The 12,137-nt window shown below is 42.7% G+C and overlaps 1 protein-coding gene and 1 long non-coding RNA gene across 3 annotated transcripts; both read left to right on the forward strand.

Annotated features, from left to right (window-relative positions):
* Window positions 1–1,476: 1,476 nt before the first annotated feature.
* slc35a1 (solute carrier family 35 member A1) lies at window positions 1,477–12,084 on the forward strand. 2 transcript variants are annotated; one of them, XM_014144082.3, is made up of 8 exons: window positions 1,477–1,584; window positions 7,527–7,707; window positions 8,240–8,399; window positions 8,511–8,663; window positions 10,580–10,646; window positions 10,749–10,925; window positions 11,159–11,293; window positions 11,463–12,084. In XM_014144082.3, exons 1-8 carry the CDS (start codon window positions 1,566–1,568, stop codon window positions 11,588–11,590), a joined length of 1,020 nt encoding a protein of 339 aa, XP_013999557.1. In that variant the 5' UTR covers window positions 1,477–1,565; the 3' UTR covers window positions 11,591–12,084.
* Window positions 4,797–6,055, forward strand: LOC145860872 (uncharacterized). Its single transcript, XR_014380612.1, has 4 exons — window positions 4,797–5,073; window positions 5,179–5,298; window positions 5,399–5,492; window positions 5,605–6,055. It is a non-coding gene; the product is annotated as an uncharacterized LOC145860872 (long non-coding RNA).
* Window positions 12,085–12,137: the final 53 nt, after the last annotated feature.

The following is a 12,137-nucleotide window of genomic DNA, read 5'->3' on the forward strand; positions in this document are numbered from 1 at the left end:
AGTCAAAATGAGGCTCAGTAGTGTGTGTGTGGCCTCCACGTCCCTGTATGGCCTCCCTACAATGCCTGGGCATGCTCCTGATGAGGTAGCGGATGGTCTCCTGAGGGATCTCCTCTCAGACCTGGACTAAAGCATCCGCCAACTCCTGGACAGTCTGTGGTGCAACGTGGCGTTGGTGGATGGAGCGAGACATGATGTCCCAGATGTGCTCAATGGGATTCAGGTCTGGGGAACGGGCGGGCCAGTCCATAGCATCAATGCCTTCATCTTGCAGGAACTGCTGACACACTCCAGCCACATGAGGTCTAGCATTGTCTTGCATTAGGAGGAACCCAGGGCCAACCGCACCAGCATATGGTCTCACAAGGGGTCTGAGGATCTCATCTCGGTACCTAATGGCAGTCAGGCTACCTCTGGCGAGCACATGGAGGGCTGTGCGGCCCCCCAAAGAAATGCCACCCCACACCATGACTGACCCACCGCCAAACCGGTCATGCTGGAGAATGTTGCAGGCAGCAGAACGTTCTCCACGGCGTCTCCAGACTCTGTCACGTCTGTCACGTGCTCAGTGTGAACCTGCTTTCATCTGTGAAGAGCACAGGGCGCCAGTGGCGAATTTGCCAATCTTGGTGTTCTCTGGCAAATGCCAAACGTCCTGCACGGTGTTGGGCTGTAAGCACAACCCCCACCTGTGGACGTCGGGCCCTCATACCACCCTCATGGAGTCTGTTTCTGACCGTTTGAGCAGACACATGCACATTTGTGGCCTGCTGGAGGTCATTTTGCAGGGCTCTGGCATTGCTCCTCCTGCTCCTCCTTGCACAAAGGCGGAGGAGGTTGTTGCCCTCCTACAGCCTCCTCCACGTCTCCTGATGTACTGGCCTGTCTCCTGGTAGCGCCTCCATGCTCTGGACACTACGCTGACAGACACAGCAAACCTTCTTGCCACAGCTCGCATTGATGTGCCATCCTGGATGAGCTGCACTACCTGAGCCACTTGTGTGGGTTGTAGACTCCGTCTCATGCTACCACTAGAGTGAAAGCACCGCCAGCATTCAAAAGTGTCTAAAACATCAGCCATGAAGCTGGCTGATGTTGGATATATGGTGTAAAAAAATTGTCATTAGCTTTTTGGGTAAGGTTGAAAGGCTGTGAGGTTGAGCATCCCATTGCTACTGTTCTAGATGTTTTGCTACATTTCACAGATGGATCCAAGGACCCAGTTAGTGGGCACACAGGAGCAGGTGTTTAAGTTCCTGAATTTGATGTGCAGTCACATAGGGCGGTGCACAATTGGACCAGCGTTGTCGGGGTTAGGCAGTCATTGTAAATAAGAATTTGTTCTTAAATGACTTGCCTAGTTAAATAATGATAAAAAAATTAAAACGTTGGCGGCGTGCACATTTAACGTTGGTTTGCAGACTGCTATTATATAATTGACGAACATCAGCGAATGCTTGACATTTATACATCCGGTGAAAAATCAGTCTCATTGTTCTATCTGTGATACGTTTGGTGACAGGCTGGTTTACTGACAGGCGGCTCGGCAGCTGGATGCATCTTAGATGCAGACAGATGACAATGGTATGAAGTCTGGTTCGTTTGTTATTCAACGTTAAATACCCATTCATTTTACAACGCACCATAACAATCAAGTTAGCTAACCATGGCTAACGGTAAGTGAAATTTGAAATTCTTAGCTACTTGCAATGCTAACGTTAGATAGCTAACTAGTCTCATGTTTCGAAACCAAACGCAGCAAGCTAGCGTTTAAATCAGTAATATCATTGGGTGTGAATTTATTTGCTAGCAAGTTAAGAAGTGTGTTTTATGTTGCGAACGGAAAAAGAGTCCTCGTCTCTGAATCATGGAAGCGTAAATGCTATGTAGCTAGCTAGTTAGCCAGGTGCAGATTTAGCAAGGTGGTTCTTGCTAAACCAATCCCCCGGCTGCATAGCTAGATTGTTTTTGTAAACAAATTCAGAAAATAAAGAATCACGTCAATAAGTGGCCGTCCACATTAGCCTTTTCAAACTCCATTGTTAAGCTTCATCCCTGGATTCACACTTGTATTCCAAAGCCCTGGGCAAACGGGCAAACACAACTTGCTGATGCGACCAACAATCCTCAGCCACGCGACCATTTGTTACATGTAAGGCATTTATTAGCATATTAGGTCCCCTTGCTGCTAGCATAGCATTTTGTTTTCAACAATGAATGTTTGGAAACATTGCTGCCTTTCTCTGACCTCGGAAACACTTTTGAAATGTGATCTTGCCCCTGCACAGAGAATGCTGTTCACAGACGAGACATCAACTTTTCTGATCCAGGCAAAAACATGCAACAATATTATCATGGATGGTAATATCTAGATAAATGTCAACAGAATAAATTAATAAAAACCGACGGAAATTGAGACCTGTGTGAATCTAGCCACAATAAGGATTAGCCACAATAGTGGAATTTGCGGTAGAGAGAGTCGAAAAACAGCAGGTCCGGGACAAGGTAGCCTACTCGGTGACACTCACAGAACACAACTGTAGAGTTTGTAAACAAATATTAGCGTATTAGCGTCAAAGACAATGTAATCCATGATGGACTGGTATAGTTAATTACCTATATGAATTATCCTAATGGTGATGCACCTTTACACATTTAAATCAGCCCAACGCCCGCCTTGACATGTGCAAAAAATGCATCAAGTCAATCGCTAGGCCTGATATAAGTATAAATACAGTAAAGTACACACTAAAGAGTAAAAAAACATGTAAACAAAATAGTGTTTATTTTTTTTTTTACGTAGGCACAACTGCAGACTTCAAGTGCCTGCTAACATCAACAGCCTCCCCCTTTGCTTGAGGAACAAAAGAGGAAGCCCCCCCCCCCCCCCCCCCCCCCCCCATTTGTGCCATGTCATGATACCTGGACCACCGATTGAGATGTGCCTTTTAAGTAAATCAAGTGAAAAGGAGACTGGAGAAGGACTTTAATTTGTGCTCCTCCAGTTACACAACCTCCCAATCTCTAATTTGATAGGCCTACCTGTAAAATGGGAGGGGTGTCATATCCCCTTAACCAGAGAAATGGGACATTTACACACTTTGGTTGAACTCAGCTTGGCGATTCTACTTTCAGCTTGATCTCAATTATTGGAGAGAGGCCTCATTGCTTTATCAGGTATGAAGGGTGTCAATAGAGTGCTTTTGTTATTGGCCAATTTTGTTGTTACTGGTACTCTTTGTATATTGGCCTATGTGTTGTTAATTTAATAGGCCTACATCAAATAGTATTGGTCGCATACACATTTAGCAGATGTTATTGCGGGTGTAGCGAAATGCTTATGTTCGTAGCTCCAACAGTGAAATGAGTTGGGGTCAATGTGAATTGAAGTGATTTGAATTTACAAAATGGAGAGAACTTGACATAAATAGCTTCTCCTTGTCCGCTTATTTAGAAGTAAATGGAAATAGATAAGCCTACCTCTTAAATTATTGCATTGGAATATAATTTCTCAAATTGACCCCAACCCTGAGGCCTAAATTTAACACTTAAATGAGATGAGGATCTCCCTGCACTACATGCATTACGGTTCCATAGGCTCTCCAATTCACCTTCATTTACAGTTTTACTCTGTTCAAGTAGACAGTTATCAATAGTTTGTTTCTTTGTTATTAGTCATTAAAAATATACAGGCCTACAGTATTTGGCACCCTCTGCTGGTGATTTGCAGGATGTGCAATGATACACGTAAAAGGAGGGCTGTGATTGCCAACGAGGGTCCATTTTACAGAGAGAAATTGGCATAACTTTAAAACTAGCAGAGATCCAACTCTGGAACTTTGATATGCCTGTAGAGTATGTTCAACAATATATTGTAACATTCCCATTCAAAATATTTATTTTTATTTATGTAAGAAAATTGTAACTGAAATCAGAATCTACTCTTATTATAGGGCAAGCGGTAAAGCTTGATATGACATGTAGTCAGTGATATGTAGCCCAAAATCATGTTTAATGACATTTCATCTTTCAGTCATGCAAGACTTCATGTATGCATATGGTTCCCGCCATAGAGCTAACAATAGGCCCCAATCGCCACACAACCCCCACCCCAAGCGCCACAAGACCCACTTGCCGCGGCTGAGAGATCTTGGGTAAAGAGGCAAGAATTGGTTTAATTTGCATAACTGTTTAAATGCTTAAATTAGACATACTAGAAATAAGGATGTTCTCTTTTGTATTGCATGTTCCTTGGTTTAATAGTTGAGTTTTATTCCCCCCTTATTATTTGTATTTCACAGCAACACCTACAGTCCACAATCTTAATTTAGTTTTAGGATATGTATTTCTAAAATGTTTATTGTTACAAAAACTTTCTTTCCTTAGTTTGTCCTGGTGGTCGGTAATTCTAATCTTTGTGCCTTAGTGGATGATATTGTGCCCATGTCAAACCGAGCTGGTAGCACAGGTCATGCTGACCTGACTTTTGGCTTCATGTCCACTCTCCTGGAGCCAGAGCTCCACATCTGGAGGCAGATGTTTGTGGGATTGTGTTTCCACAAGGCCTTGTCCCGGCCATTGTCTGTCTCTTAGCTCCTGGTAAACAACTTTACAGACAATCCATCCATCCATCGATCAGGCAGGGAAAAGGTTTAAAGAACTCCTCCATGCTGCTCTGTTGAAGTTGACTGAGTAAATCCTTAATTACCATTACTAGTAGCATAAAGGCATGACGTAAGTGAAAATCACAATTTCCACGACCATGTTTTGCAAAGGACTAAAACCCTGGAATGTCACTTGTAATTATTTGCAGGTCTTTGTACATTACTTCCCACGTCGCGTTGACGTTGTAAAGGATCCAAAGTACCAGTAGCAGCTGGCATTGGAGTATGAAGACCAAGTATGGGAGCTAGGTGTGACTTGTGCCTTCCCACTGGTTACCCTGGTCCCACAATAAAGTACACCTGAGTGATGATTATGGGATTGCAATTTTGGCCATGCTGATCAGACACTTCGTTTGAGGGACTGTGGTGCATGGCTGCTACTAGGACTACTTCTGCTGGGATTTAAAGTGTAAGAAGATAACTTCTCATTTTAATCATCACTTTTTTAATCTCTCTTTTTTTCTGCATTTATGCATAGTCCAGTCAAATGAAGTGTCTAATGCATTCATTTCAGGATGGGGGTGGAGGCAAGATTGGCCAGATCTCCAGGACATTTACTTCTAGTGCACCCCCAGCAGGACCCCTGCTTGCAGCCCCACCTGCTCCTCCAATGGCTGGCCTTGTGATCCACAGTGTAAGATGTTAGATTTTAATGTGATTGTTCCTTATTTTCTCTGCACTTGTGCACTATCCAGACCACAAATTATAGGTGTCTAATACCTCAATTATTTCAGCATGGGGGCAGAGGCAAGGTTGGACGCCCAGCGGCTGTCGCTCCATCAGTTCAGCCGTGTGGAGGCAAATAAGTACTTTCAGGCGACCCGCAGGGTATGTTATTTACTGTTATAGGTAGAAATGTCATCAATATATGTTTAAGTGTGCATGTGTTGAAAAGTATTTAGTAATCAATGCGAAACCTAAAATATCCATATGATTACAGGGTAAAGTGAACAGTGCTGTTATCTGCAGCACCAGGATCACCCTTGAGGGTCAGCGTGACAGGGAGGTGGACGTCCTGTTCAGTCACCATTCTACCACACCGATTTTTACTAATCAACTGCTCAACATTACCAAGAGTATTAGAATCTGGTCGAGAACAAAATCTCAAACAGCCTGCAGCTCGTAAAGAGCAGGTGGGGGAAGCCCTGATGGGTGAAGAGCAGCCCTGATGGGTGAACTGTTATTCTTCAATCTACTTTATTCTACATTTTGTTGTAAATATTTCATGGGTGTATGTTGATTTGTGTATTTTCCAGGAGCTTGCTCGGTTGTCTTATTAAAAAGAGATCAGGGAAGAATTTGTCCGTTTCTCCTATATTGGCTGAAATGGGTTACTGTTTTATCTTCCCTCTGGAAAGTTGTTTCTTTAAATAAATACTGAATAAAACATTTATTTTGCAATTTGTTATTATTGGGTATCTTAAATACTGTCACCGGGTAGGTTGATACCCGTGGACCTAAGATCCATAGGTAAGGCTGTACATTGCAAGATGAATGTTCAATACACTGTAGGTTGAGTGTTGAACTTCATGTGGCTAGTTTCACACTGGTTTCAAAGTCCCTCAAATAAGTGCATTGACGCTAATATTTGTGAAAACTCATCACAGTTATGTCCTGTGGGTGTCACTTATATAGACCGATACTCCATTTCACGGGTGATCAATCTCTAGTTTAGGCTCTACTGTCTAATATGAGTTCAACAGTCAACATGTATAATAGGCTTAATGTGGCTCATTTCACACTGGTTTTTAGAGTTGCACTGTAAGAGCTAAGATGCTAATATTTGTGTATACTCTACATAGTTTTGTTCTGTGGGTGTCACCGAGTAGGCTGATACCTCATTTTATGGGTGCACAATCTCTAGTATAACCTGTATAGTATGCCCTCAATGCAAATGTGGGGATTTCAAGTTTTTTTCTGTTAATTGACAATTTGTATTTAATTTTGGATTTGTTTAGGCATATCTAGTCCAAATATGGCTTGATTCTACTGTTTGGAAGGCTCCTGTGTGGTGCAGCGGTCTAAGGCACTGCATCTCAGTGCTAGTGGCGTCACTACAATCCCTGGTTTGTATCCAGGCTGTGTCACATCCGGCCGTGATTGGAGTCCCATAGGGCGGCGCACAATTGGCCCAGCGTCGTCCAGGTTTGGCCGGGGTAGGCCGTCATTATAAATAAGAATTTGTTCTTAACTGACTTCCCTAGTTGTGGCTAGCGTCACACAGGTGAAATTGAGCGTTTGCTGCCCTTCCAGCTGTAGAGTAGGGAGACTTTCGACACACCCACTCGCCTGCTACCCATACTTGGGAGTTTGTGGCTTCAGTTGGCTAGCTGTCTATGTGAGATGTTAGCCAGCCAGCATAGCACCTGTTTTTGTACGCCATAGCAACCAATGTATTTGAACGGATGAATGTATTTTTTTTGTCAGACTTTTGTCCTCAGATGGAAGGATGAAAGGGTATACATTTACTTATCAAAATAGCTACAGAACGCATCACAAGCATATGCAAATTAAGTGAAAGTGCAGCTTTTGTGATTGGAAAATGAGTTGTTCTGACCCTTTGTCACAATGTCTATTTTTGTATCATGTTTCTGGGGCTAGCCCCGAAAAGTCAGTGCTAACCTTGCTCCTGAGCAGGGCCAGCTAGCCCTGGGCTAAGGTTGGTGCTAGCCCATTTTAGAATGTTCAAGTGTGAACACTCACTTAGCCCCAGGCTAAAATCTCCCATAGCCCAGGACTAAGCAGGCTCTTAGCAGTGTGAACATGCCTAGTATGTGTGATTTCTGGTTCCTTGCCCCACTGACCTACTTGCTGTCAACTTTACACTTTCTGCTGTCAAGACTCTCTGTCCTCTCTCCACAGAGCCAGTGAGTGTGATGTTCAAGGTGTACTGTCTGTCAGTGATGACAATGGTGGCAGCAACTTACACTGTGGTATTACGATACACAAGGACAATATCATCAACAGCTATGTACTTCTCTACAACAGCAGTATGCGTAACAGAGGTTATTAAATTGTTCTTGAGCCTTGGGATGTTGACCAAGTAAGTAGGCTTTATCTAGGGCCCTGCTTTGCCACCTATTCTATATCCTGTGTTTTCATGACAGACCAAATAATGTTCCAAATCCATGTGTAAACTAAACAAGTGATTACTATCCAAGTGGTCTCAGCCTTGAATAAATATATAGAATACCCTTGAAGGGATTGACATTATGGTTTGCCATATTGCCCGGGCAAGTGACCTGAGCAGTTGCAAGCTGAGCCTGCCCTGTGGTAGCCCCATTAGGCAGATTATATATATATATATATATTTTTTTTTTACACTGATTACCAACATGCAAAGAATTCCAGTAGTTGTATTTGTTGTTCCTCCTGTGTGTAGGTGAAAATAGCTACTTTAATTAAACTGATGATAATCTTCGAGCAACCAAAAAATAGTCCTGACTTGCCCGATAGGCGAGTGCCTTTCAGACCTTAAATGTCAATCCCTGCCTTATATTGAGTATTTTGTTGAAATAATTAATGCCACAGTTGCTCAACTTTTGTACATGTTTGTCTTAATTTTCACCTTGCAGAGAAGCTGGCAGCTTTGGCAGGTTAAAAGCATCCATAGTTGAACATGTGTTTCAGAGTCCAAAAGAGCTGCTGAAACTGAGTGTTCCCTCTGTGGTCTATGCGATTCAGAATAACATGGCCTTCATTGCCCTGAGCAATCTTGATGCAGCTGTGTATCAGGTATTAACTTGAAATTAAATGATTTCTTCAGAAAACTGCACATTAATAATTGACTTGAATACTTCCTTCCTGGTTCATATGCTCACTGTTCCACTGCATCTCCCTACCAAGGTGACCTATCAGTTGAAGATCCCGTGCACAGCCCTGTGCATGGTCCTAATGCTGAACCGCTCTCTCAGCAGGCTGCAGTGGTTGTCTGTCTGCATGCTGTGTGGGGGTGTTGCTTTGGTCCAGTGGAAACCTGTAGAGGCCACTAAAGTCCAGGTACCCTTGGTATTTGTCTAGCATTCTTTTTTAAATTTAACCTGCATTTATCTAAAAACACCCATTTGAGGTCAGAAGACTTATTTTACAAGGGAGACCTAGCCAATGGGAATGTCAAGTATATACTGGTTCATTGATGATGTTCTAATTAAGCAATATGACACGAGGGGGTGTGGTATTCAGTGCTTTTGGAAAGTATTCAGACCCCTTCACTTTTTCCATATTTTGTTACGTTACAGCCTTATTCTAAAATGGATTAAATTGTGTGTTTTTTTTCTCAGTCTAGACAATACCCCATAATGACAAAGCAAAAACAGGCTTTTAGAAATGTTTGCAAGTTGATAAAAAAAAACTGACAATTCAGACCCTTTACTCAGTACTTTGTTGAAGCGCCTTTGGCAGTGATTACACCCTCGTCTTCTTTGGTATGACGCTACAAGCTTGGCACACCTGTATTTGGGGAGTTTCTCCCATTTTTCTCTGCAGATCCTCTCAAGTTCTGTCAGGTTGGATGGGGAGCGTCACTGCACAACTATTTTCAGGTCTCTTCAGAGATGTTAGATCGGGTTCAAGTCCAGCTCTGACTAGGCCACTCAAGGACATTCAGAGTTGTCCGAATCCACTCCTGCGTTGTCTTGGCTGTGTGCTTAGGGTCGTTGTCCTGTTGGAAGGTGAACCTTCGCCCCAGGCTGAAGTCCTGAGCGCTCTGGAGCAGGTTTTCATCAAGGATCTCTCTGTACTTTGTTCCGTTCAGCTTTCCCTCGATCCTGACTAGACTCCCAGTCCCTGCCGCTGAAAAATATTCCCACAGCATGATGCTGCCACCACCATGCGTGAAGCAGGGATGGTGCCAGGTTTGATCCAGATGTGACGCTTGGGATTCCGGTCAAAGCGTTCAATCTTGGTTTTATCAGACCAGACAATCTTGTTCCACATGGTTTAAGAGTTCTTTAGGTGCCTTTTGGCAAACTCCAAGTGGGTTGTCATGTGCCTTTTACTGAGGAGTGGCTTCCATCTGGCCACTCTACCATAAAGCCCTGATTGGTGGAGTGCTGCAGAGATGGTTGTCCTTCTGGAAGGTTCTCCCATCTCCACAGAGGAAGTCTGGAGCTTTGTCAGAGTGACCATCAGGTTCTTGGTCACCTCCCTGACCAAGGCCCTTCTCCCATGATTGCTCAGTTTGGCTGGGTGCCAGCTCTAGGAAGAGTCTTGGTGGTTCCAAACGGCTTCCATTTAAGAAGGGTGGAGGCCACTGTGTTTTAGGGGACCTTCAATGCTGCAGACATTTATTGGTACCCTTACCCAGATCTGTGCCTCAACACAATCCTGTCTCGGAGCTCAATTCCTTCCACCTCATGGCTTAGTTTTTGCACTGACATGCACTGTCAACTGTGGGACCTTATACAGATAGACTTTCCAAATCATGTCCAATCAATTGAATTTACCACAGGTGGACTCCAAGTTGTAGAAACATCTCAAGGATGATCAATGGAAACAGTATAGCAAAGAGTCTGAATATGTTTTTGTTTTTTTTAGATACATTTGCAAGAATTTCAAAAAAATCTGTTTTAAATATATATTTTAGAATAAGGCTGTAACCTAACAATGTGGAAAGAGTGAAGGGATCTGAATACTTTCTGAATGCACTGTATGGCGGTTATACCACGGCTAAGGGCTTTTCTTATGCACGACGCAACACGGAAGGCCTAGATACAGCCCTTAGCCATAGTATATTGGCCATATAACACAAACCCCTGAGGTGCCTTATTGTTATTATAAACTGGTTACCAACACCATTAGAACAGTAAAAATATTTGTTTTGTCATACCAGTGGTATATGGTTTGATATCAGCATTCAGGGTTCATAATGGCTTGTTTAGAATCCAAGGATGTTACACATGTTCTAATCTTATCAGGTTGAGCAGAACCCTTTTTGGGGGTTCATGGCCATTGCTGTCGCTGTATTCTGCTCCGGATTTGCAGGTAATGTATCTTCGTTTTTATCTTCATACCTTTAATAATCCATAACATAATTTATGACTGTAATGGCAGGTTATATTTAATTGTGTCACTTTGTTTGAACAGGTGTGTACTTTGAAAAGGTCCTGAAGAGTTCAGACACATCCCTATGGGTGCGGAACATCCAGATGTACCTGTCTGGCATCGTGGTCACCCTCGCTGGTGTTTACATGACTGAGGGTACTCAGGTTATACAGAAAGGCTTCTTCTACGGTTACACGCATTGGGTGTGCTTTGTAGTTTGTGAGTCAAATTTCAAGCTTGATACATAAACACAATCATGTTTTTTTTTTCAGCAGTTGTCACAAAGTGCTATATAGATACCCATCCTAAAACCCCAAAGAGCAAGCAAGGCAGATTTTTTATGCAATTAAGGTTTTCTTGCTATTCTACCATGCTTGGGGATATGTTTATTATTTTCTTAACCTGAATTTGTCTTGTACATTGAAGTTACATTTGTTATTTTATCCTTCCAGTTCTGGCCAGTGTGGGTGGTTTGTACACATCAGTGGTGGTGAAGTACACAGACAATATCATGAAAGGCTTCTCTGCTGCAGCCGCCATCGTTCTCTCTACTGTGGCATCTGTCGCTCTGTTTGGGCTACAGATAAGTGAGTCGATCAATCAGATCTCTGTGGGGAGGGACTATCATAAGTTACTGGGCTTTGACACTCAAGTGTTAATATATCTTATAAAAATAGAATCTGACCAACATTTTGTCTGCGAGTGAATTTATAGTCCATTGCAGGTTTTCAGTAACCATTTTCTCTTTTCTTTCAGCTGTTAACTTTGCCAGTGGAGCAATGCTGGTGTGTATCTCCATATACCTTTATGGACTCCCAAAACAAGACACCACCAAGCTTCCAAGAGCAGACAAGGATGCCAAGCAGAAACTGATCACTGTTTGAGGCCTGGAAGAACTTAAAGATTTATGGCTGGACCTGCCCGAGGCCCTCTTTCACACTGCAGTCTGTTGCGTATAGAATAAGAGCGTCGGCAAGGAACTTTAATAATTTATCATTAATGCTGGAGCATAAATTAAGGGAAGGGATTTAAAAATACACTTATACTTCAATATTCTGTGGGGATTGTGGAGCTGAGGCATAGAAAATAAATACCTGTTTGACTGTTACTGCTGTTAGTCATGGACAATAGTTATGAATATTTGTCAGTCATTCCACTTGTCACAGTACTAAATGTATATACACAGCTGACAGTCTCATCTGGGAGAGAGCCTGGACAATTACATGTTATTTGAAAGTCATTGTTGTAGCTGTCATTATCTATAATTCAATCTTGGGTTCTCTGTTTTGAACATTCAAAATACATTTGTTGACCCTCAATGTTTTAATGGCAATGTTACTGAACTATGGTAATAAATCTGAACTATTGTGCATTGCCAGAGATGTCAACTACAATTTTTTCTTATGAAAAATACCACAATGTCAAACCAGA

Source organism: Salmo salar, chromosome 15 (genome assembly GCF_965601325.2).
Source record: "Salmo salar chromosome 15, fSalSal1, whole genome shotgun sequence".
NCBI lineage: Eukaryota > Metazoa > Chordata > Actinopteri > Salmoniformes > Salmonidae > Salmo > Salmo salar.

Bases quoted from the DNA above. Each gene is read 5' to 3' on its own strand.
- slc35a1 (XM_014144082.3), top strand. The intron at 10,926-11,158 runs GTGAGTCAAATT...TTATCCTTCCAG, and splicing joins TTGGGTGTGCTTTGTAGTTT to TTCTGGCCAGTGTGGGTGGT. The intron at 11,294-11,462 runs GTGAGTCGATCA...CTTTTCTTTCAG, and splicing joins TCTGTTTGGGCTACAGATAA to CTGTTAACTTTGCCAGTGGA.